Genomic DNA, 25,963 nt, shown 5'->3' with positions numbered 1-25,963 from the left:
CTCATTTTCTGTGGATAATGCATTTTAATCAGTAATTTCAATCCATATGTTTCAAAATTGTCATTTATTTACTTCTTGTTATTGTCTAATAATTAAGGGGAAGATGTGATAATAGAGCCTATAAATGAGAGAAGTCTTTTAGTATTAAGAAGTTGGTAATTTGGTGACTTGTCCTAAGGTCACATTATCCAGGCTGTTCCAAAGGCCTAGAGGTTGCTGCACAAGTTTGTCGCAGATTTGTGTTAGAGACTCTGATAAAGTTGTTTTCAAGCCATTCCTTATTCCTCTAGCTTGTCTGTGGACCCAGAATCATTACTGCCACTGTGAGCTTGCCTCGCTTTTCAAGCTTAAATGTCACACATGCCAGTCACTGCTAATTTCAATGGAAAACAAAGTTTTCTCTGGGGGTTTCAGGGTCAAGGGCTAAACAATGTGTTTACAAGGTATTTTGGAAGACTGTGTTTCATGGAATATAGTTTTGTAGAGATCAGGAATGGCTTGTAGACTGGGAAGGTGCTGCATAGACGCAGGAACCCTTCTCTTTGCAAATGATACCCTCTGTAGTTAATGAAATGTCTGTACTGGAGATAACAATGGTTAGAGTCAACTATGATTAGGACAAAAACATTATTTGAAACGGGTTTGGAAACCATAGTTTTGGGCAAACCTGATAAGTTGTAACCATAGCTGGCCTCCAACATAGATCTACTATGTCCCCAATGTGGAGATTCGGGGCGCAGCCCTTCAATGGCTGCGCTCGTTCCTCTCTGGTCAGGGATAGAGGGTGGCACGGGGGGGGTTGTCGTCATGCTACTCCTTGGTGTGTGGAGTAGGGCGCAATTCTCTCCCTGATGCTTTTAAACATTTATGTGTGCCCCCTTGCCCAGCTCATCCGGAATTTTGGTTTGGGCTGTAATCAGTATGCTGATGACACCCAGCTTTATCTGTTGATGGACGGCCACCCTGACTCGGTCTCAGACACACTGTTCAGATGTTTGGAAGCTGTGGCTGGATGGCTACGTGGGAGCCGATTGAAGTTAAATCCTTCAAAGACAGAGGTCCTTTGGCTGGGTCGAGACGATATGGGGTTGGGGGACCAACTCCCATCCCTTGTGGGGGCGCAACTAGTGCCAGTGCCTTCTGGGTGTAATCTTTGATGCCTCCCTTTCTATGGAGGTGCAGGTTAAAGCTATAAAAAGGCGGCATTTTTTTCATCTCCGCCAAGCTAAGCAGTTGGTCCCTTACCTCTCTCGCCCTGACCTCGCCACTGTGATCCTGCAACTATAAGGATCCAGAATCATCTAAAGTGTAAGTAATACAGTTTCTATGAGGACCAGTTCTGATCAGAAGTTATTATGGATGTAGTATTATGAATGGAGGGTCTAGTTAAGGAATGAGTTAATTCTCAATAAGTGATAATTCTCCAAAAGGGTTATTTTTCCAGGCTGCAGCTGCAGAGTACTTGTGACTGTCTCATTGATTGATTATTTATATTGCTGTGCAGACTGGCAAGAAGTGCTGGCCTATATCAGACGCTCCAATTACAGCTTTCTGTGGTGGAGAAGTGTGGATAATTGTGGAGAAGGATTGTTGGAGACAGAACTGGAAAGACTTGTGAAGAACAAACAGAAGGCTAAAGTTGCAGGACTCTGGAAACTTTGGACTTGCTGAGAACTTCAAGCAAGGACTTTGAAAGCCCTCTCTGGGCTCAGAGAGAGAAGCCTTCTCGAAGCAACTGTATATAGTGTATTTTGCGTTTACTAAATAAAACAATCTCTGCTACACTTTGTCTACTGTGGGAAGTTTAATCACTTTGCTGAACTTCTGATTGTACAGTCACCTAACAGGTTATTGGCACAAATATTCAATAGGTTTAGTGGATGTGGCCAGTGGTGTAGAGGAATAAAAACAGTGAAATGGAGCTTTGAAACTTCTTTCAGATGAGGAACAATGACATTCATTGTCACAGCAACAGGTTAACTGACAAATTCTCCTTGCTCTGGGAAATGGATGAGTTTGTGACATATCAGCAAAAGGAAATCAGAGACTGAGATGAGACTTAGCTCATTTGGATGCCTATCCAAATTTCTAGGAAAACAAAATCCAACAAATTAATCAGAAGTAAGCAAATAGTCAGGATGTGGGGCAGGTGTGGGTGTGTCAACATTTCTTCTAAGAGCAGTTTTTCAGAGCACTCAAGTGTTGTTGTTTTTTGGGGTTTTTTGGGGTACACTATGAAATGCATTTTCCTTATGTAGCTTTGCTTCTCCAAAGGATCACAGACAGAGCAAGAACTTTTGGGTGCTAATCATACCACAAGGATGAGGTTTTATATCCAGGGCAGGGAAGCTCCAGCCCAGGGGCCAGATTCAATCCTCTAGGCCTTCAGACTGGCCCTTCAGACTCTCCCCAATTTACACCCCCTCCTCAGTCACAGGCCTTTGCAACTTCTTCAAGACTTTTTGCCTAGCTGGAATGTGTTCATGAACTCTTAATATATACTTCTTGCTTACCTAGATGGATGATAGAGAGGGGGGTCAGTATAGAAAACAGCCTGCTGCACAAAAATATGTACATCCATTGCTCTGCCGACTTTTGCCTCTGTCCCCATCCACAACTGGCATGTGACCTCTAGAGATTTGCCCAAAAGGGAATGCAGCCTCTGCTCACCATCCATTTTTTAAATTATCTGATAACTTTATGCCTTCACTTGAGATATATATTTTTTTTTAACAGACAGTGTGTGATTCCTTGCTCGTCCAGCTGATTTACAGTGTTAGAAGACCAATGAAGCAACCCTATCATTTGGGTTCCCTAAAATTTCTCATGGGCTTAAACCAGAGTCCACATGGTCAGACTTTGCTCCCTTGATAACTGATGAGCATTCTCCAACCCCACCCTGTCTCTTTCACTTGACATAAGAATGAACATCTAATTCACACACATGCAAGGTAGTGAGGTCTGTACAGAGTGGTTTTCTCACCTTACTCGGAGAGGCCTTGATGTGAAGGTGCACTCCACATTTTCTCTGATAATGTAACTGGAGTTCACAAGGAGACACGTTCGCTCTGCCTTTATCAGGTAAAAGGGAGGTGGCTAATTCACTTTGTCACCTCAGAAACAAAGTCTATGAATCCTACAGGGGTCATGTTTATTATCCTTGGGCATGGTGGATGTCAGCTATGGTAAATTAAACTCCCGCCCCCCTCAAATAAAGAGCCTATTCTAGAAAGACAATGCCACTGTATAAAGAAATTCATACGTGCTGAAACTAAAGAAATTCCTATCTAAAAGGTTATAGCAAGAGCATATTTGTTCAAACAAATAAACACCCTATGACCTGAAAAGAGCTTTCTCTCCCTCTATTCTTCCGCCTCCTCTCTCTCTTTCTCCGTCTCTTTCTACATTATATATAATTTTATTTTCAGAACTCAATGCCGTCGAAGAAAAGGCAAGCAGCATGATTAGATGAACAAATGCAGCGCAACCAGCAGGGAGCCATTTGTTATTGTATTAATCGATTCAGCTTCAGCGGAATGTTCTCTTTGGAATACCTTCAGAGAAACAAACAGGCCCTGCAATCGCAGGGATTTAACTACACAGCAATCTGCTGATTGTCTCTTAGATATTCATAAGTTACAGAGTTCCTTCCACCTTTAGATTTCATTTCAGTTGTAATAAGAAGGCATAAATAATTGAGAGACATGCCATAAATTATTCAGCTAAGTGCGCCGTTTCCAAGGAATCCTAGCATGAGTCGGGATTAATGGGATAATGCAAGTCAGGGGCAGAAGTGGTGGTGACACCCCACCATTACCACATGCAGGAACGGTGCTGGGTGCTTGGCGCTTCTCAGCATGCAACTTCCACCGAGGGGACATATTAACACCTCTTGCATATTTATGGCGTCCAAGTCCCAACTGCCCGCTGTGTACTTCTGCTGCTTGGTCGTGCATGCCTTTAGAACAGCCTCCTTTTTATGAAACGGATGGGGACTTTCGTTACCCCGAGAAGACTACAACGTCTTCCAGTGGCCACACTTCAATAGGACTTGGGTACTTAAGCACTAGAAGTTTTTAAAAAAGAAAAGGAGATATATATTAATTGGGGAAGTGGCCTTTAAAAGGGAGTTGAAGGAAAGGAAACTCCCAGGAGTTACAGGCAATTGTGATGAGAGACATTTGTATGGAAAGCCAATGTCTGGTTTAATAAGGTAACAATGGCCTGTCAGCACATTTAACGGAGAAGGGTTTTTCTTTGCTTGCTGTATGCAAAGTGGTAACATACCATAGGGAGAGGAGGGAGTCCCAGCAAGACATCTGAAAAGGCTATACTGGCATTTAATGTGAGTTAAAGGGTAATTAATCATTTATTTTTCCAAACAAGTGGTCTACCCTGGAGGAATAGAATTGGCTGTTTCTGACTGCAAACTTCCTTTCCCTCTCCTCACAGTCCCCTCTATTTTTTCTTTCTTTCCCAATACTGTTATGTTGACTTAAAGGTAAAGGTACTGCTGACTGTTGGGTCCAGTCACGAACGACCCTGGGATTGCACGCTCATCTCGCTCTATAGGCTGAGGGAGCCGGCATTTGTCCGCAGACGGCTTCCAGGTCATGTGGCCAGCATGACTAAGCTGCTTCTGGCGAACCAGAGCAGCGCATGGAAGTGCTGTTTACCTTCTCACCAGAGCTGTACCTATTTATCTACTTGCACTTTGACGTGCTTTCAAACTGCTAGGTGGGCAGGAGCTGGGACCAAACAACGGGAGCTCACCCCGTCGTGGGGATTCGAACCGCTGACCTTCCAATCAGCAAGCCCTAGGCTCTGTGGTTTAGACCACAGCGCCACCTTTATGTTGACTTAGTTGAGTATGTTTGTGGCATGCAATTACAATATAGGGGGCACTGAAAAATAATTAGAAAGGGAGGGTGCAAACTACTGGATCATAACATATTAAAAGCAGCACTATTTTTTGTCTTGTATTGGTGCTATATGCCTTGATCCTCTCTAATGAATAAGTTGTTTTCATTCCTACCCAGGAGCTATAAGACTTTAAGAATAAGTTACAAGGTTTTCTCTTATAAACAGTACACAAACTTCCTGCATTATCTAATTTGTGTGGTGATGGTGACTGAGTGACTTCAAAATATGTTGTTCAGTTGCAATGAAACCCTACAAATAAGGGGGAGGTTAGCAAAATAAAAAACAAAAAACTATGAATGTAGCAAAGACAAAAGACATAGTTACACTGCAAACATACAACAGTTTTGCCACAATTTAATGGTTATGTTTCCACCACAAAAAATGTGGGAATTGTAGTTTGCAGAGGGAGCTGTTTGGTATCCCAATACCCCTCAAAGAATCACAGTTCGATAGGGAGATTGTGTTTTGTTCTAGGTGTAGATATGTCCTGACTTCTCCTCCAAGAAGCTCAGGGTGGCATGTACTGATCTCCTCCACATTTTAGCCTCACAACAAGAGCTGCTCCCCTAGGTTCCTGTATTCATGGCTCTCCCTGTGTATGGTTTAATGTTTATGGCTGCACCCACCAAGCATTCTGCATGTGGCATAGAATTCAGGTCCTCAGCATCTCTGCTTTAAATGTTTTAAACAACAAAAATGTAAGTTGCTAGATCTTCTAGTTTGAAAACACAGCAGTCTGGGGAAACAAAAGGTTTGAGAGCAGGGCTTCAAGTAGGCAGGTTTGTAAAGCAGTATTGCTCTGCCAGTAGTTCTTAAGTTATCCTGCCTGGCTAGGAAAAGCCAAATAAATTATGCAAAACAGCAAAATGCATACCTATTTGCATAATTTTCTGTAACACTACATGTTACCACCCAAAATCAGTTCTAGACTACTTGTTAATTTTATCCGATTTCTTACCACAGAAGCAAAACCCACCAAATTCACAATTCCGCTTCAAAACATTGTTTTATATATCGTTCTTATAGGGAGATAATGTATTGGAGAGTCTAATGGTTTATAGATGTGTATGGAGTGCAGTTGTACAAATTCAGCATTCATAGAGAACAGAACTTTCTGTTGATCTAGGAACTGAGTGACATGTTAGCACAGGGACAACAACATGAGCCAAAATTAAAATGAAATGTAAGAAAAGCATGGGCCTGGAGCCATACACAGTGTTTGCAAAGTGCCAATGTGATTTGCTCCACAAATCTCAAAAATGAAGTGCCAGAGAGGCTAGAAATCAATATTTAACTAACAGGTTTTGAGTGTTAGGTACCGCATGAACAGCCTATAATGGTTGGGCAGCAAACCTCAGGTCTTCCTAATGAACTTCAGGCAGGGACTCCTGGCCAATGGCCCAGAATCATTAAATGGGAAGAAGAAACAATCATGTGAATGTACTGCATCCCACTGAGCTGCTCATTGCCCCCTTCCCACCCCATATTCATTGGCTGTTTCTGTGGAAGTCCATACAGGGTCACAACACAGGACAGTGCAGTGTTTAGAGTGTCAAACTCGGACCTGAGAGTCCAGGGTTTATATCTCCACTCGGCCATGAAGCTCACTGGGGCAGTCACTGCCTCCGAGCCAATTGTGGGGATTAAAGATGGAGGGAGCCATGTACACCACCTTGAGATCCCTGAAGGAAAAGGTGGGATAGAAACACAATGACTAAGTCTTTTAATGGTTCTGTCTGATTTGACCATCAGCCAATGAGTAGCACTGTGTGCTGCCCAGTAGCAAAAGTGGATGCTAGCTCAGCAACAGGAGGCAATGTAGCAGAGCAAACACAGAAAGGGAACAAAAAAGCAGGATCGCCAGAAGAGCTGTCAACAAAAAAGAATAGAGACTGCATAGCCAAACAGCGATCCAACGTCTTACCCTCCAGTTACCAGTAATTCTCAAACTGGTCTGTGCCAGATATCTATAGTTATCTTGGAAAGAGCATTAAGTCTGTGAGGCTCTAATAAATTATCTCTAAAGCATTGGAAAACCACAAACAGGCCTCAAGTTTGTTTGGGATTTTGCAAATTCCAGCTTTATTTTGAGATCTGCTGCATGATGCTAAATGTAACCATTCAGGGAAGCTGAATTAACTTCATTATGACAAGGAGGAAATGTTTGTGGCACTCGCCAAGATGTACAGACAGACATATTATCCCACGTATGCCTTTTGTATACATGAGCTTATTCTGCTGGTAAAATGCAAGTTCTCAACAGATTCAACTTTGCTGTCTACTCAGAAGTAAGCTCCATTGGTTTCAACAGTGCTTACTCCTGGATAAGTGGGTGTAGGACTACAGCCTAACGTACTTCATAAATTTTAACTAGTTGCTGGTTGGGTGCACATGTTGTAATGACTAAACAATATGAATTCAAATAAAAAAAGTTGGAGGTAATGAGGCACCTACCCTAGAAGCAACCTGGACATGACAAAATAGGTATCGAAAAGTCACAGCTATTGTAGTACAGTGATACCTTGGGTTACATACACTTCAGGTTACATACGCTTCAGGTTACAGACTCTGCTAACCCAGAAATATTACCTCGGGTTAAGAACTTTGCTTCAGGATGAGAACAGAAATCATGCTCTGGCGGCACGGCAGCAGCAGGAGGCCCCATTAGCTAAAGTGATGCTTCAGGTTAAGAACAGTTTCGGGTTAAGAACAGACGTCCGGAACGAATTAAGTACTTAACCCGAGGTACCACTGTAACAGTAAACTGTGTTATTTTCGAAACTGAGTAACAAAGCGTGTGTTCAAGACAACAGATGAAAAGGCAGTTCTTGGCTTGCTCAGAGATTTAATAAGACCTGTAGGAAAGGCAGCATAACACCCTGGAAACTCATTATTGACCTCTGCACTTGCATCACAGCAGAGGAAGGCTTTTGCAGCAGAAATACTGCTGGAAACAGAACTGTGCAAAAAAAATTCTGAGCCAGAATAGTTTCGCTCAGTGGTAAGAATTTGACATTTCAGCAGCAGAATGCTTAAAGATCCACAATTCTTGGCTCATTCCTCAGAACTAATTTTCGTAGAAAAAAGTTCTTTCCTTTTAAAATAGATAATTAAAAATCGGTTCAGAAATATTCAAACGCATGTCACATCCATGCAGAAAATTATTGTGATACCTTCTGCTGTATTTATAAATAAACTTCTCTTTTCCAAAACGTGCAGCTGAGGTTAACTTTCAGTTTTGGTGAAAGCAACTGTAAATCCTCAGGGAGAAGTGAGTGCTTTATAGTGGCATGAGTTATACACTGGCTCCCCCAACTGGTACATGACTAAATTGCAAAGTTCTGTAATTGAAAAAGTAACCAAAAGTACTTTGCTCAAGGACATGAAGAATTATTGTCATAGATTAAGGGGTTTAAATCTACATGAAAAGAAGAGTAATGGAGGCATACTCAGCTTCACCTTTTCTGAATAATATATTATCTCTGAAATTAACGAATTCATCTGACTCTAATTGTGCAGCATATGGCTGCTACTCCCAGTAAAACGAGCCAAAAGAAAAGAAAAAGCTTTGCTAGGTCAGACCAACAGGATGCTGGATTAAACATACTGCACTAGGAGCATCTTGTCTAGCATCCTGTTTCTCAAATGGCCAAGCAGATGTGCCTTGGGTCTCACAAGGAGCACATGAGGACAAAACTGGCCATTCTTTCTACATGCTGCTCCTGATACTGACTGTAGGACCAACATTGATAGCAACTGATAATTTCTCTTCCATGAATATGCCTAATCTCATTTTAAAACCATCTAAAAAGGTGACCATCACTAAAAGTTGCAGTAGTGAAATTCCATAGCTTAACTCTGTGCTGTATGAAGAACTTCATTTTGTCGAATTCCTGCATCTGTTGTCATTCTGTTTCATTGGTTAACCCCGAGTTTTAAGTATTTAGTGTTATGAGAAGAAGAAAAAACTTCTCTCTATCCCCCTTTCCCATACCATGCATGGTTTTATACAACACTATCAAGCCCTGCCCCCTTTCTCACATTTCGTCTAAACTAAAAAGCCACAACTGTCTGGTCTTTCTTTATCGCTAAAGCCCCCTGATAATTTTGGTTGCCCTCTCCTGCACCTCCTTCGATGCTACCTTTTTGAGATGTACCAACCAGAAAGATGCACAGTATTCCAAGCGTGGTCACACCGCAGTTTCATATGAACCCATTTTAATATTGACAGCCTTCTTTTCAATCCCTTTCCCTAATGATCCAGACGTTAAAACTTACTGTATTTACAGCTGTTGCACACAGGGTCATTTTCACCAAACTATCCACCATGACCCCTTTTAAAGTCAGTCACCACCAGCTCAGAACCCATTGATTGTACCAAGCTAAAGTCTCAGGAGTTTTCTCCTTTCCCTCACAGGCTGCAGTAGCTGCTGTCTGTCAATTAGAGAACTGCTTTACAGTAGCAGCTAGGAGTTGACTAGCAGATACACAAACCTGAATTTGCAGAATACATATGAACTAGTTTTGGGACAATCAGCTTGGTTCAGTTCTGAAAACTACAAAAAAAGAAAGTAATGAAAAAGAACTGAGAAAAGTAGGAGAACGTATGGGAAGAAACTAAAGAAACTGAAGGGCCTATGCTTTAAATCAATTTTAGATCTCCATCCACTTAACATTAGGGAAAACAGGCTGAACACTCCATGCAGACAAACATTAATCCATTGTGTTTCATCATTTATCTTTGAAGACAATACTTAAAGATGTAAACAAATCAGATATATGTAAGAGGATTTAAAAAAAAACTACACACAAGTTATTTCACCGTATGTAACACTTACAATTGTTCTTCTTCTTCTTTTGCTTTTTTGTCAGAAACCAAGTAGACAGTTCCAAAGCTTCCTCGCCCAAGTTTCTGTTGAATAGTGTATCTTCCTGCAATCAAGGTCTTTGAGCAAGTAGAAATGGGCATAAGAGGAGTACCATGCTTAGCAACTTCTTGGAATCTCAACATTGCTCCATGCAGCAGTGCTAGGCCAGTATTTGTGAGTCTGCAGAATTAAACGGTCCTCTGTCACTGAAGCAATATTCACAAGTGACACCTGCAAGGTGGGGAAAACCTAAGATGTAGATTATAATTCATTTAAGTACTTTTCTGTCAATGTATGAGGAGAGTTTCTTTAAGCTGGTACTGTATCAATGGTACCTCATAAATTCATTTCTACATCAGAATATTTCAGAGACTTAGACTAGCTCCTCTCCATTATATTATCTCAGCAGTAGACCTAAGAGGGACAATTCTCTCTTAGGTGCCATGCCTCACAATCTTCGCTGCCGCCACAAAAGCAAAACATATCAATGATGGGTTGGGACATAATGAAATGGCAGTGATGCCAGCTGGGATGTCTATGAGTTCCACAAGCATCATGTCCTGCCTACAGGCTGATAATTCTGCACTGTGGGGGTTGGACTAGATGACCCTTGGGGTCCCTTCCAACTGTACGATTCTAGGTTTCTACATTGCCCCAAAAGCAATTCTCTCAGTGGGTACAGAGAATCACAGGTGCCTCCTGAAATCAGAGCAGAGAATTTAATCACATAGTAGATGCAAGCAAGTGTTGTGAGTGTTCCAAAAGAAAATTACAGCAGTGATACAGCTAGCTGACTTTCACCTGCATTAATTGTGATCTAATCCTTTAAACTTGGACAACGAAGGGAAGATGGGAAAAGTGATGATCCCTGTGGTTATTAAACAATGCATGGTAATATTTTTTAAAAAGGACTAACTGCATTTTGCATTTCAAATTTGTTCTTGCAGTTGGCTGGATAGTATTTTTGCAGCTCTTACAGCATTGCCAATCCACTCTACTGAAATTATTCCTCGATGTTTGTAGCAAGTATGAAATCCAGTACGCCAAGCTGTCTTGTGTCTAGCCCACTTATGTATAAACTCTTCCACTTAATCTTATTTCCATTTCATTCATCTTCCACTGCTTCACTTCCTTGCCCTTCTTCTACTAGTCACATTTCAGTAATTTTTAAGGTGCTGCAGTATGTACAGATTACCATTTCCTGCTTGCCAAGCCTCTCTTGTGTTTGTTTGTTTTTTTAAAATCACCCCTCGCTATGACCCAGTTGCTATCCTACTCACCAATATCTCACTCTATTTTATTTTAGTTCCTTGTCTATTGAGACACACATCAATGACATAAGTGGAAAAACCCAAGTGCTAGTAAATATATTTACGTCTACCAGCTTTTTGTATCTATATAGATCTGTGTTAGTAACATCTATGTAGGACAGACTGGTTTTCCCTCTGATTGCAATCGTCTGCTCACCTAAGCCTGCATAAATCCCACTGTTAACAGATTTGTTTTTAATTTTCTTTCATCTTGAGTTGGATTGTACATTTAACAAATACAGTGGTACCTCAAGTTACATACACTTCAGGTTACATACGCTTCAGGTTACAGAATCCACTAACCCAGTAATAGTGCTTCAGGTTAAGAACTTTGCTTCAGGATGAGAACAGAAATCGTGCTCCACCTGCACAGCAGGAGGCCCCATTAGCTAAAGTGGTGCTTCAGGTTAAGAACAGTTTCAGGTTAAGAACGGACCTCCAGAACGAATTAAGTACTTACCCCGAGGTACCACTGTACTGTAAATATTTTCATGACAGAAATTCTACATATAAAGGCTCCTCAGCATAATGTGTATAGGATTGCATTCCCACTTTTGTTTATCATCACTCTGAGGGCTGATATCCACTAGAAGATCCTAGCCATTTTGGTGGAGCTGTGTTGTTGCTTTTCAACTACTGCAGAAATGATTTGTTAAATTGTGTTGTTTGTTAAACAAGCAAGTTTCATTTTATAGCTTCAGAATGTTCACAAGCTTCAATGAGGTATATGAATCTGTAATTTGTAACAATAACATCATGTGTGTGAAACTGTTCTGACACCCAGCTGCTGAGATACTGACATATCCTGTGCCAAGGACTTGTACTTGGCAGTGTGATTTCCTAATGAAATACAGCCAAACTTCTAATTACTGAAAGTGATGTTCACAATAGAACAAATAAAGGGTGATCTTGGCTTCAAAAAGAAAACACTCAAATGAGACAGAATATGAGCATCTTTCTAATTCCAAGCCCTCTTTCAAGAAAAGAGGATAACAACAATGGTAAAACATAAGTATTTTGCTGAGACTGCCAGCTACAAAATCTCCTGCTTCTACAATTCTTCATTTGCCTCAATAAGCCAAAGAGGCCATAATAAAGTCTACAAAGCACTGGTGAAGTTTTTAACTCCCCCATTTTACACACTTTTCAATGTAAAGACATAAAGTTTTATGTTAACTGTGGCTGCAACCTTATACACAATTTGGAGTAAGTTTCATTAAATTTGGTTGGGGTTACTTCTGAGCAGACATGTATAGCATTTGTAATTCTACCAAATACGCTACATGATTGTTGTAATGCAGCAGGAGGAGCTCCTTTCTATATAGCCCTGGTCTTCAACTGGTGGGTCAGGACCCTCTGGTCCTGATCCAAGATGGGTCACAACAGGAGCACTGCCACCATGCAAATATATGGTAAAAGATTAAGAAATTGGTCTTCATATGCATGTTTGGGCTAAAAGTGGGTCCTGGGTCTGAAATAATAATAATAATAATAATAATAATAATAATAATAATAATAATAATACCCCACCCATGTAATTGGGTTGCCCCAGCCACTCTGGGCAGCTTTCAATAAAACATTTTTAAAAAATAAAACATTAAAAGTTTTCCAAAACAGGGCTGCCTGAAGATACCTGCTTTAGAGGATCACACTTACCCTGCTATAAGGTATGTGAAGTGCTTGGATGATTCTATGCAAACACTACATTAGTTTTATAATCACATAGGTACAGGCTGATCTATGTGTGTCTGTGCACTTTATTGCAGCCATGTAAATTGTCATAAACTGCTACAGTTCTTAGCTAAATCTCTTACTCCTTTAAACTTTTATTGTGTTTTATTCCTCTGGATGTGTATTTTAAGTACACTTAATTAGCATATTGATTGTTAAACTCCCAGATCGATAATTTTTATTGTTTATGTAGAGAATTATGCAGAAATTGTGGTTTAAATATGCTGGCTGTTTGCCGTAGTAAACATTGGTTGATATTGCAGCCATGTCAGCTTCATGTCAGAAGATTCTCACTTGCTCTAGCCATTGGCCTGCATAGGCACCTGGGATAGTTCAGTCGGGAGAGCATGAGACACTTAATCTCAGGATTGGCGGTTTGCTCCCCACGTTGAGCAAGAGTCCTGCATTGTAGGGGGTTGGACTAGATGACCCTTGGGACCCCTTCCAACTCTATGATTCTGATCATTCAAAAGCCACCTAGATACAGATTGTAACATACAGTAAGAAGCCATAATAACCAGGCCCACAGTTGTTATCAGCAGGGCTTTTTTTCAGCTGGAACTCAGTTTTGCCCCTTCTCAGTTGGGTGCCATTGCTATTATAAGAGAACAGGGGAGGCGTTCATGTAGGGCTGCCATACGCCCTGATTTTCCAGGACATGTTCTGGAATTCACCTCCGAAAACAGCAGCCTGGATTATTTTCCAGACACTGGGCAAATGTCCTGGAAAACTGGCAAGGGGGTTAAATCATGCAAAACAAACAAACAAAACCCTCAAAAATTCTTGTAGCTTTTACTAAAGAAACTTTGGTTTGTCTAAAAAAAAAACCTCAACCACTTTCAGGGTTCAGCAACTTTTGGGGTGTCCTGGTTCTTTACTTTTTGAAATATGGCAACCTTAGTTCTTGCACCTCTTTTTCTGGAAAAAAAAATAGCACTGATCAGCAATATAGTGCTTACAATCTTTAGTCGACTGTAAATATATTTTCCTGTCTATAAGATGCCCCCATGTATAAGACACCCCCTGTTTTGGGGGCAACAACCAATCACCAGTCCACCCTTGGCACTATCTGTGTATAAGACACCCCCTAATTTTTGACATAATTTTTAGGGGGGAAACCAGTCTTATACATGGAAAAATACGGTGTGTGTGTATAAAAATCAGAAAAGGCCCTGCCTCGAGGTATACAACTTGAAATTAAAGGCAAGACTCATGAGAGAGGAGATTGATCTTATTTACATCCTATGACCCATACCCTTTTAAAATGTTCTAGTTACAGGTAGGTAGCCGTGTTGGTATCTGAAGAAGTGTGCATACACACGAAAGCTCATGCCAAGAACAACCTTAGTTGGTCTCTAAGGTGCTACTGGAAGGAATTTTTTTTCCTTTTAAAATGTGTATTTTTTGGGGGGGGGAGCTTATAGTGTTGTTGTTTTGCTTTTCATCATGTATTTTGTGGTTTTATACCTTGGTTTTATTCTGTGAGCCGCCCTGAGACACCCACACCCACACCCCTGTATAGGGCGGTATATAAAATCGATAAATAAAGTAAAATAATAGGGGGGGAAAGGGATAGCGCCGGGCCTGTCGGAACTGAAACGCAAAACACCTGAGGCAACTTTTCGAGCGGCCGGAGGAGTTACGGTCTAATTCCTAAAAAAACAAAACCCGCCGGAATCACCTGAGGCGGCGAGCGGGGACTCAACCGAGGGACAAGCCTCGACTTCTCCCTCACACAATCCTGTGGGGCGTCGGCGCTGACCGCCAGCGGCTTCTCAGGGCGGCGGAGCGCCTCGGCCAGGCCTACCTGAACGGGTCCCCTCCATCTTGAGAGAGGCTCCTTTCTCCCCCCCCCAAAAAAAATATATTAATTATATATACTTTAAATCGAGCGACGTCCGGAATATGAGGCGGACTGAGGGGCTGGGGAAGCGCCGTTCGTTTACCTTGTCCATTCACTCAGCGGAAGAGGCGAACCTAATATTAATTGCGGGGGTGGTGAGGGGAAAGGAGAGGACCCCCCCCTATAAAAGTCGCTGTGGGTGCGTACCTCCCACTCCACCCCTCCGCACACCTGGCTCCTTGGTACGGTCGGCTTCACAAACCTCCCGCCGCGCGAGTGTTTGGCTCGCGTCGCTAGGAGACGGCGCAGCACGTGACGAAGGCGCGGGGCTTTCCCTGGGCGGGGAAACGGGGCTGCTTTGCCCCGCCCTCTTTTCCCCCTGGCTCGGACGCTTCCACAGGCCTCATATCTTGGGGGTGGGGGAGAGAGTTTGTTGGGAGCGCCCCCGCAACGCAGGTAAGGTCGAGCTGTCCCGCCTCCGTCGCGGGACTGCTGGCACGTTTGCTAAAGCTAAGCAGGGTCCGGTGTGGTTTCAAATTGGATGAGAGACCGCTTCCTGCTTTGCAAGGGGTTGCGCGAGAAAGAACCCTCGGGATCCCTTCCAACTCTGTTTTTATGGAAGTGGGTAAGAAGAGAAGTCGCTGCTGCTACTGCTGCTGGAAATAGGTCCCCCACCCCACCCACCCGCTTTCAAAGCTGCCCAGCAGACGGAAATTCAACAGATGCAGCTCTCTGCAATTTCAGATAAGCCAGTTTCTGCCTGTCCATGTATTTAAACACACAGGAACATGGACGTAGCCAAGGGGGGAGAAGGAAGGGGTAGCTGCCCCACAAATCAATAAAAATACATGGCAAACTGAGGTTCTGCCCCCCCAACAAAAATCCTGGCTACGCCCATGCACAGGAAGGCTGGTGGTTCAACCCCACCCAGGGATAGCTGTGGGCAGGATGTCGGCATTGCGGGATTTGGACTAGATGATCCTTGGGTTATCATCCAACTTTATGAGTCTATCAATCCTGTGAGCAGTGAAACTCCTGCAACACGGACTCCGACCGAAAGGAGGAACTTGAATTCTTAAAAGAGAGGCTTGAGACTTCCTCAGAATTGCACACAGCTCTTTGGTTGCCACTCCTGCCTCTGACAAATGCTCAAGGAGGCAGGTGTTCAAAAGGAATAGCCTTTCCCCATAACATTCTCATCATCTCACCAGTGATGTTTCCATAAGGCAGGGGTGTCAAACTCAAATTCATCGGGGGCCGCATCAGCAGTTTGGTCACCCTCAAAGGGCCGGTTGTATCTGTAGGACTATGTGTCCACTCTTTATTATCTCCCCACCCCAACCCATGTACAGTGGATCTAGCAACCTCATCCATAAAGTGCTAGCAAGGTGATACCGCTGTTCTGCAGTATTATATTTTTTGTTTGCATAGTCCTACAATGTGTTTTTAATCTTATAAAGCAAAAGTGTACGCTCAGCATCTCTTAAACCAACCCGCTTTTAAGTGTAACCTGAGCATGCACCATGTTGCTGAAGAATACACATAATGCACTGGTGGTATCAGTCCAGCAATTTCCTACAAAGCCTCAGCAAATTGGAAACATAGGTGAAGGACGAATGAGAAACTGGCCAGTATTGCCCCTATGGACCTGCAGAGCACCTTCACTTATAGCCAGTTATGGCCATGTAAATCCGAATTGCTAAATGGGAGATTAAAAGGGCACTCCGAGGAGCTTCCAATTTAGCAAAAAGACGCCCTCCTTTCTGCAATTGCGTCTCTAGGATCCATTGGGATCGGGTACTTCATCCACCCGCAAGGGAGCTGGCCAAGGCAGAAGCAAGGCGCTCCCCGCCGACCCGGCCAAGAGAGGCTTCCCCAGCCCCTGCAACCGGTCAGGCGGCGGCAGCTGACCCACTCGCGGCTCCCCAAGGTCACTTGCCCGCCGCCGGTCCCAAAAAAAGGAAGGCTAAGTGGGTCTGCCAGCCCTGCCTTCTAAGGACCAAACCCACCACCACTCCGTCCTGCTTTTGGTCTTTTTGACCTGGCAATATATTGTGAATCATGATGTTTGTGCGCGCGCATGCGCTATGCAAAAATCACAATGTGGGGGAAACCATGAAGCCAGCCAGTGCCTCTACATAGCTCCATCCTTATTTCAGACATTGTGATATATCAGTATAGCGCGACGTTTAGCTGGTGGATGTATCACGATGCTGAACACCCGATACCGCCCAACCCTAGTTAAGAATGGGTTCAAAGGTAAAATGGATACATTTTGAAAGTTCATCAAATTAATCTATTAATCTACTTGGAGACATATCTGGGATTCAGCGGGCGGCAGTAACATCCAGGCGGATTTTCCATAAATTGATCAAATGTCTAGGAAAAACCAGACGTATTTGGTATCTGTGACTATAGCAATTTGAATTTCCTTTATTTTTGTTTTTTGTTGGCCAACAAAAAAACGGCTCCAAATCAGATTGAGATGGGTCATTGGTTGCCCATTAATGATCCAGGTGAAAAGGGTGCCAGTTACAATCCCGACAGCAGGTTTTTTACTTGTTTCCCCTTGAATCACACTGTTTGGGCATTGCATCTGCAGGGCTAATTTCTTCTTTTGTTTCAGCAGGGGCGTTTCAGCCCGGCAGCATGGGCATCCACGGATTAATGAGCTACGTAGGGGAACATAGAGAGTTCTTTGTTGACCTGCAGTTGAGGGACACCAGTATAGTAATTGACGGAAATAACCTGTACCATCGCCTTTACTTTGATTCCAACCTGGACATGCGGCGCGGAGGGGATTACGATTCGTTTGCAGATGTCGCCCGCAAGTTTTTTGAAACGCTGACTCTGTGCAACATCCGGCCGTACGTCGTGCTAGATGGAGGGTGCGATGCGTCTGACAAAAAGCTTGCAACCATCAAGGAAAGAGCTCGGGAGAGGATCCTGGCAGCCTATTGCCTCTCCTGTGGCGGCGGTGGTGGCAGTCTACTGCCTTTGCTCATTAGAGAAGTCTTCAAGCAGATCTTGACCAGCTTGCGAGTGCCTTTCGTCCAGTCTTTTTCAGAAGCGGACAGGGACATTGTGTCATTAGCCAATCACTTGAATTGCCCGGTGTTAACTTTAGATAGCGACTTTTGCATTTTTGACCTGAAAGCCGGCTATTGTCCTCTGAATTACTTTCAGTGGAGAAGCCTGGCCTCCTGCAAAGACTCGCAAGACTGCTACATCCCAGCACGGCGCTTCTCGTTAGAGAGGTTTTGTGGCCATTTCAGCAATATGAACAAAACCCTCCTGCCTCTCTTTGCAGTGATGAATGGCAACGACCATATTAACCTGCCGGCTATAGAAATGTTCTTTAGCAAGGTACGCCTTCCCGTCGGAAGCTCCAGGCAGAAATGTCGAAAGCACGTCCGCATTCAAGGGTTGCTGAACTGGCTGTCTCGCTTTGCTGATCCTGCTGAGGCTATAGAAAATGTACTGAAGTATGTTAACAAGCACGAAAAAGAGGAAACAAGGCAGCTTCTCTGTGCTTTTATGGAGGAATACGAACCGTCCAGTGTCAGTCTCAAAGATTTTTTCCAGAATGGAGTTTATGAATCGGAGGAAGCCAAGAATTTGGAGTTGCCTCCGTGGATTCTTACTGCGTTAGCAAAAGGCCTTATAGCACCATTTGTCAGTGATGCCCTGATATTAAAACGAACAATTCTCCATGTTCAGGTAGAGAATATGCAAAGGCCTAGTGCTAATGCCATATCTCTACCAATTCGACAAATCATCTATGGATTACTTCTGGGCGGTTCGCAGCGTTCGGTCAGTACCTCCTCGGGAAAAGCACCCACTCGCGTTTTCCATGAATTTGACAGAATACAAAGAGCACTCAAGAAAGAGTTCGTCCAAGCAGCAGCGTTGTCCGGACATTTTTGTAGCGACCAGTACTCTCTGAATACGTTAAGCGAGGTAAATGGCTCAAAATGGCAGGCATAAAGCAAACATATCAGTAGTGTTTGAATACTGCGGTTCTGTGGGGGGGGGGGGAGGAAATAATGTGATGTTGGGCACAGAATCCAACTTCTTGTGGCTATCAGCTTTCAATTTTTTATTTAAAAAGAAAGCTTTCCAGCCTTTATAGTTGGGTACATGTGAAAATACATGGGCAATGCTTGCTGAATTGTCAAAAGCTCTGCATAAGATTCCTAATGGTTAGCAGGAGCCTAAGCGGTGTTAGAAACTCAGGCAGATAAGCGAAGCACCAAATGGCATCTTACACCTCGGTTCCTGTCACCATCACAGAATGTCTAGGTACCATTTTTTTCAAAAAAAATTATACTTATTATTATTATTAATTTCATTTCTTTACCACTTCATATTTTAATGAAAAGATCTCACCGCAGTTGACAACACATTAAAACATCAAATAAAATGATCCAGAATAAAACAAATTCAAGCTTCAAGGAAAATAATTCAGATCCTTCTCTAAGGGACATTTAGCTTTCCCCATATTTATTTACCTAGTTACCGTATTTTTTGCTCCATAGGGCACACCGGACCATAGGGCGCACCTAGTTTTTAGAGAGGGAAATCCAGAAAAAAAATCTTATTTCCCCCTCAGCCCCAAAGAGCAGCGTACAGGCTGTGTGCAGCCTCTCCCTGCTGGAGGGGTTGCGCGTGGCTATGGCACAAGCCAAGACAGCGAGCGGGATTCATGCCATAGCCGCATGCAACCCCTCCAGCAGGGAGAGGCTGCGCGGGGCTAAAGAAGCCCGCGTGCCATAGCCACATGCAGCCTCTCCCTGCCGGGAGAGCAAGACTCTCCTGGTTTCAGCGAAAGGAACCTGAAGCCTCCAGAACGTAGCGGGAACTCGCGCTGCGCTCCAAAGGCTTCAGGCGGCTATCCCTGAAGCCTGGAGAGCGAGGGGGGTCGGTGCGCACTGACACCTCTCGCTCTCCAGGCTTCAGCGAAAGCAACGCAAAGCCTCCGGAGCGCGGAGGGAGCGCTCCCTCTGCGCTTCAGAGGCTTCGCGTTGCTATCGCTGAAGCCAAGGATCCTGCACTCACTCTATAGGACGCACACACATTTCCCCTTAATTTTTGGAGGGGAAAAAGTGCGTCCTATAGAGTGAAAAGTACGGTAATTTATAGAGCTGTCCCATAGCAGAATTACTGTAGGAAACTAGTGTGGTGTAGTGTTTAAGAGTGTCGGACTAGGACCTGGGAGATGAGGGTTCAAATCACCACTCAGTCGTGAAGTTCCCTGGGTGACCTCAGGCCAGTCACACCCTCTTAACCTACCTGATAGGGTCATTGCAGGGATTAACTGAGGAGGGGTGAACCATGTACTCCTTGGAGAAAAAGGTGGGATTTCAATGCAATAAATAAGCTCTTTAGCCTAGCTCAGTGGTTTTCAACCAGTGTGCCATGGCCCCTGATGGTCAGGGGTGCCGTGGGCAACACTGGCCTCTGCCCCTCTTTCCTTCTCTCCCTTCCTCTTAGGTCCTCTTACATCTCTGCCTCCCAAAGGCTTGCACAGCTGTTCGTTGCAGCAGCCCTGGCTACAAGCTCCCCAGGCGAATGGTGCCTCTGGGGCTGGCCTGGGGGTGCTTCCCAGGCCCCTGTAGGGCAATGTGAGGAGGCATCTCTCTTCAGGGGGCAGCTCAGAGACCAGGGGGCAGCTGCGGCTGCCCAGAGGACTCCCCAGGAGAGGGGAGAGATGAGTCTGAGGGAACACTCCACAAGGGAGGGTGTTCAAAAAGGGGTGGGGGCAGCCAGCTCTGCAGGCTAGGGGTGACACAACTGGCCTCCTGAGCCCCACAGGGGTGCCGCAGAAAGAATGCAGTTGGTCAAGGGAGCTGTGGGCTCAAAAAGGTTGCAAACCTCTGCCCTAGTAGCTTAAGAAAGCTGAAAGGGCCAGCCAGATGGAGATGTCCATTGCCAGCCTGGTATCCAGAGATCTCCCCGTGGTCCCAGTTGGATCCACACCAGTTGCAAAATGATTCACACCCAGCTGAAATTTCACGAAGGCTTGGCCATTTCTTTATGCACAGGTTCCCTTAGCAGACCGCCTGATCCTTCTGTTGGAGACATTGGGAGTGACAGCCAGCATCCTGGAGCCAGTTCCTTGTCACCTGCGGCTTCCTCTGGCCGTGACTTGTTACTGGACGCAGTATTCAGAACCCAAAGCGAAGTTGCAGCACATGAAAGCCTTGCTACTTGGAGTCGTAGTTGGGGAACTTGATAAAGCAATACATAGTCCAGGTAGGTTCAGCTTTAGTCCTCTTTTTCATCCTGGCATTGCCAATGACTCTTTTCTTAATTTGCACACTGGGGCTTTTACATGAAAGGCCAGAGGATCTGCTTTGCATGCAGGAGAGGCCCAGGTTCAATCCCTGGAATCTCTAGGTTGGGCTGCGAGAGGATGCAATCTGAAACCCTGGAGACAATGCTGGAACTAAATGGACCAGTGGTCTAACTCAGTATAAGGTGGTTGTTGCTGGCATCCATCTGTCTCGAGAGACCATGGAGTGCACCTCCAGGGGTGAAATCAGACCATTGCTTTTTGTTGTTGTTGTTGTTGTTGTTTAGTCGTTTAGTCGTGTCCGACTCTTCGTGACCCCATGGACCAGAGCACGCCAGGCACCTCTGTCCTCCACTACCTCCCGCAGTTTGGTCAGACTCATGCTGGTAACCTCGAAAACACTATCCAACCATCTCGTCCTCTGTCGCCCCCTTCTCCTTGTGCCCTCCATCTTTCCCAGCATCAGTGTCTTCTCCAGGGAGTCTTCTCTTCTCATGAGGTGGCCAAAGCCTCAGCTTCACGATCTGTCCTTCCAGTGAGCACTCAGGGCTGATTTCCTTAAGAATGGATGTGTTTGATCTTCTTGCAGTCCATGGGACTCTCAAGAGTCTTCTCCAGCACCAGAATTCAAAAGCATCAATTCTTCGGCGATCAGCCTTCTTTATGGTCCAGCTCTCACTTCCATACATCACTACTGGGAAAACCATGGCTTTAACTATACGGACCTTTGTTGGCAAGGTGACGTCTCTACTTCTCAAGATGCTGTCTAGGCCTGTCATTGCCCTTCTCCCAAGAAGCAGGCGTCTTTTAATTTCGTGGCTGCTGTCACCATCTGCAGTGATCATGGAGCCCAAGAAAGTAAAATCTCTCACTGCCTCCATTTCTTCCCCTTCTATTTGCCAGGAGGTGATGGGACCAGTGGCCATGGGCAGCCCAGACCACAAGACTCTCAGCCTCGCTGATCTGGTCCAGGCACCTCCAAGCTCTCAGCCTCGCTGATCTGGTCCAAGCACCTCCAGGCAGTATAACATGGTTCCTTTCCCCTCCATTTCCTCCTCACAACAACCCTGTGAGGTAGGTTAGACTGCAAGACAGTGTCTGTCCCAAGGTTACCCAGTGGACTTTCTGGCGGAGTGGGGATTTCAATGCTGGTCTCTTTGGTCTGGGTCCAGCCCTTCAACCCCACTTTCTCTTAACACGTTACAGTGGTACCTCTGGTTACATACGCTTCAGGTTAAAGACGCTTCAGGTTACAGACTCTGCTAACCCAGAAATAGTGCTTCAGGTTAAGAACTTTGCTTCAAGATGAGAACAGAAATTGTGCTCCGGCGGCGTGGCAGCAGCAGGAGGCCCCATTAGCTAAAGTGGTGCTTCAGGTTAAGAACAGTTTCAGGTTAAGTACAGACCTCCGGAACCAATTAAGTACTTAACCCGAGGTACCACTGTAATAGGCTTAGGTGTTATCAAGTAGGCCGTGACTACTATTTGGCAGAGATGGTTATGTTTCAAATATTTCGAATAGCAATGCATGCATTTGTGCTTAAATGTCTCAAAACATTCTGAATTCTCTCCCCCGCGCACTAATTCGTGTCCAGATCCCAAGTGCCCACCAATTGAGATCGATAAAATTGTGTATGAACAGTTCTTGAAATGGAAAAAAGAGACATCTCAGAAAGAAGCAATGGAATTAGACGCCGCCCACATTTTCTGCCAGTGGCAGTGCTGCCTTCAGATGGGATTGTATCTCAACCAACTCCTTTGTAGTCCTCTCCTTGAGCCAGATCTTACACGGTAAGAGTTCCCAAGGCTGCAAGTCCTACTGAATCAGCTGCTGTTTTCCCACTTCTTTTTTCCAAGTCAGGAATGGTGGTGGTTTTAGTCCAGCAAAATCCAAAAGGCCAGAGGTTAGCCACCCTGACATATAGGAGCAGAAATGCATAAAACAGCCCCATGATTCTACAGTCCTGAGCTACACCAACAAAGCAGCCTCGGAGTGAATGTTAAAATTTCCCAGGACTGAGAGATGGGGCTCCAACACCAGACTGAAGGCCGTGTTGGTAAGCTTGGCTAAGGAATCTGTTACCCAAATGCCTAAGAGGTACACTAACAGAATTCCTCGCCCAGGCTTCATCAACTTGGTGCCCTGTTTTAGACGGCTGTGTTGGCAGGGACTGATGGGGACTATAATTCAAACTATCTAGAGGGTACCAGGTTGGGAAAGGCTTCCTTAGCCTCTCCCAAGACCCACACACCAAGGTGGAATCTACACACACATAGAAAACGCTTTTTAAAAAAACGTTTCAAAAAATATATTGAATATGCCATACCACACCATCGCCATCTAGTGTCACTTTTGTATATTTCAGTTTACAGCACATTTAAAACGTTTTATTTGCAGCTGTGTAGCTGAGTCCCAAGTCTAAGCACTCTCTCAAGGTAGTTTACTGGACGAGGCATAAGGTGAACAAGGTGGTTAACGGTGTGCTGCTGACAACCCCAAGGTTGCAGGTTTGATTCCTATATGGGACAACTGCATGTTCTGCATTGCAGGGGGTTGGACTAGATGATCCCCAGGGTCCCTTTCAACTCCACAATTCTATGTTGATTATGGCCACTCCACCTCACCCTCTCTGTATTTCCACTTTGGGCAGGAAGGAGCCAGGCCAGTTCTAGTTGCCTCATCAAACCAGCTCTTGGTTTGCCAAGATCAAATCCTTTATCATAGACTTTCCTCCATCCTTCCTAGTTCAGCAATTTCTGATTTCTCTCTCCAAAAGCCTGCTCTTTATACGATTGGCCTCCTCCATCCAGATTCTCTATTTGTTCTGCGCAGCCAGACTTCCTCCTTGTCCCTACAGCCATCTCACTTTAAGAAAGTTGTCCTGTGGCAGATGCGACTGAATTTTCTCCTCTACTTTCCCCCACCAGCCCCCAAACTCCCTCTATGCTTTTTTCATTTTCATCCCCATGATACGAGGCGATTCTTAAGACCTCTAAAAATATTATCAAACTAGGAGAGAAAGGAGGCTGGGTGCTTTTAAGTACCTGCTTCAAATACAGAGTCTTAAAATACATTTTTATGTCGTAAAGGATACCCTTCACATCTTGAGTTCTCAAACCATAAAATAATAACTCGTACCAACAGCACCAAGCTGCGCTAGATGCTAGCTACTTTCCCTCCCGTCTTTTGACAGGCTCTACAATGGGACCCTGGTGCACAGACTGTATCATGAGCTTAAATCATCCTCCTCACCAGAGAACCTGCTCAGCGCATCTCCAAAAATGTACCAGCTTTATAGCAACATGATACATACAGTGAAAGATATAGCACCGCCAGACTTCTTCCAGAAAAAGAAGAAACCCAAATCGCGCAGGAAAAAGAACAATCAAACCACTGATCAAGGGCTGGATAAAAGAGAAAGCGCCATGTTGGAAACTTTGCCTTCATGCAGCATTAACAACAGATTTGAAGCATTAATGGTGGAGAACTGAAAGCCCAGTCTACTAGAAAGAGGCTGTGTGTCCTTTGCATTGAAGACTTCAGAAGTCCTCTCTCAAAATGAGTCTTCAAGAAACAATGACAAGAATCATATGGTGCTATTATGCTTGATTTGCTGGCCAGTTAAGGTTGGTCTTAGTTACAAGAGGAAATGTCTTCCTACCTTTGAGTAGTACTATTGCAGTGAGTAGTCTGAGCGACTAGGGGATTTACAGTGCATTTTGTGCACATGCAAATGCTCACTATACCCTTCCCCCTCTATGGCCAATGACAAATCCCTGAAACCTGACAAATAGACATTGCTCACTTAATAGTTTTTACATGCAGTTCTAAGACTCATGTTTTGACTCCCTGTTGCCCCTCTCCCCCCATTATTTTTTATATACTTTGATGTGGACAATATCTGCAAGAAGGGTTTTGTTTTTTCACAGACTGGTCTTTTCTTGGCACTTCTACCAGTGTGTTGCAAATATTTCACAATATACCTGATAAAAGTTTCCTAACACCTGGCAAATGTCCGAGGACAAAATCAGAATTATGCTAGACAAGTTTCAGCAGATATGGCTGCATTTCCAAGGGGATATTTCTTAAGAGAGATTCAGTCCCCTTCCCCAATAGATTTTTTTTAAAAAACAGAGAGAAGCTATGGATAAGAACCCACTCTTCTTGTTTGTTCCCTCGAATACTAGGACAACACTAATTACGTCTCATGAAACATAGTGGATAGCCCCAACATCCTTGTGAGTTCAATTTGAATAGAACGTAATGTCTAAGTTTGCACAGGCAGTCATTAAAACAAACGAAATCATGTTTTAATCCTACCACTCAGAAAGTATGAACTGAAGGACACATATATTCAACCTGCTGTGTGCACTAAAGTTCATCATTAACAAAAAGCACACAGCATGTCAGTAAGGCCTTGGAAGTGACCTGCCAAAATCTTCTTGCAGAAATGTCATCAGTGGGGGGGGGGGGGTGGAAGGGAATAGTAGCCCATAATACTTGCAGCAGGCTGGAAACCAAAGTTATCGGGGAGGTCTTAATTTTTGGAGGGTGCCTTATATTACAGCAAGAGGCAAAACTGGAAGTAGGTCTTATTTTCGGGGGATGTCTTACTTTCGGGGAAAGACGGTATGCAAACACATGTGATGAGGTTTGGTGATTCCCCCCCCCCTCCAACCTATCATGCTGTTATTGAATCAGCTCAAGATGGCCCTCAGGGGGTTTGTGATGGGATCGGGAAGCCAAGAAAGCCCTGGTTTGACCACAAAACACCACAGACCCTGACCATAGTTCACAAGTGATTCAGATCCACTCTTCATACAAAACAGTGAAGATTTGTTGTATACCAATATTGATGAATTCGAGCTTTTTAAATAAAGTTTTTTTTCCATTTGCATCAAATTACTCTGAATGCATTACAAAAAAAAGTATAAAGAAACCACGGGGAAATAAAATAAAAAGGGATGAAATGCATTAAAATGGGGAACACAG

The 25,963-nt window shown here is 44.1% G+C and overlaps 2 protein-coding genes across 9 annotated transcripts in view; one reads left to right on the top strand and one right to left on the bottom strand.

Moving 5' to 3' along the window:
- NEK11 (NIMA related kinase 11) overlaps positions 1 to 14,971 on the bottom strand; it is a 79,949-nt gene extending 64,978 nt beyond the window's left edge. For 3 of the 7 annotated variants that reach the window (XM_053410641.1, XM_053410646.1, XM_053359088.1), the window contains exons 1-2: positions 14,779 to 14,900; positions 9,762 to 10,022 (exon numbers count right to left, since the gene is read on the bottom strand). In XM_053410641.1, the coding sequence (XP_053266616.1) occupies positions 9,762 to 9,934 (173 nt within the window). In that variant the 5' untranslated portion in view covers positions 9,935 to 10,022; positions 14,779 to 14,900. The other 4 variants (XM_053410643.1, XM_053410642.1, XM_053410645.1 and 1 more) reach the window with 4 other exon arrangements.
- Positions 14,972 to 15,004: 33 nt separating this feature from the next.
- ASTE1 (asteroid homolog 1) lies at positions 15,005 to 25,868 on the top strand. Of its 2 annotated transcripts, none has more exons than XM_053410639.1 (5): positions 15,005 to 15,131; positions 17,305 to 18,635; positions 20,720 to 20,930; positions 22,566 to 22,761; positions 24,165 to 25,868. In XM_053410639.1, exons 2-5 carry the CDS (start codon positions 17,325 to 17,327, stop codon positions 24,460 to 24,462), a joined length of 2,016 nt encoding a protein of 671 aa, XP_053266614.1. In that variant the 5' UTR covers positions 15,005 to 15,131; positions 17,305 to 17,324; the 3' UTR covers positions 24,463 to 25,868. The 2 variants fall into 2 exon arrangements, with proteins under 2 accessions (XP_053266614.1, XP_053266615.1); XM_053410640.1 differs by having other exon boundaries at positions 15,009 to 15,131; positions 17,302 to 18,635.
- The last annotated feature ends 95 nt before the right edge of the window (positions 25,869 to 25,963 follow it).

Source organism: Podarcis raffonei, chromosome 12 (genome assembly GCF_027172205.1).
Source record: "Podarcis raffonei isolate rPodRaf1 chromosome 12, rPodRaf1.pri, whole genome shotgun sequence".
Taxonomy (NCBI): Eukaryota; Metazoa; Chordata; class Lepidosauria; order Squamata; family Lacertidae; genus Podarcis; species Podarcis raffonei.
The sequence above is the reverse complement of the archived record's forward strand: the minus strand, read 5'-3'. Positions and strand labels throughout refer to the sequence as shown.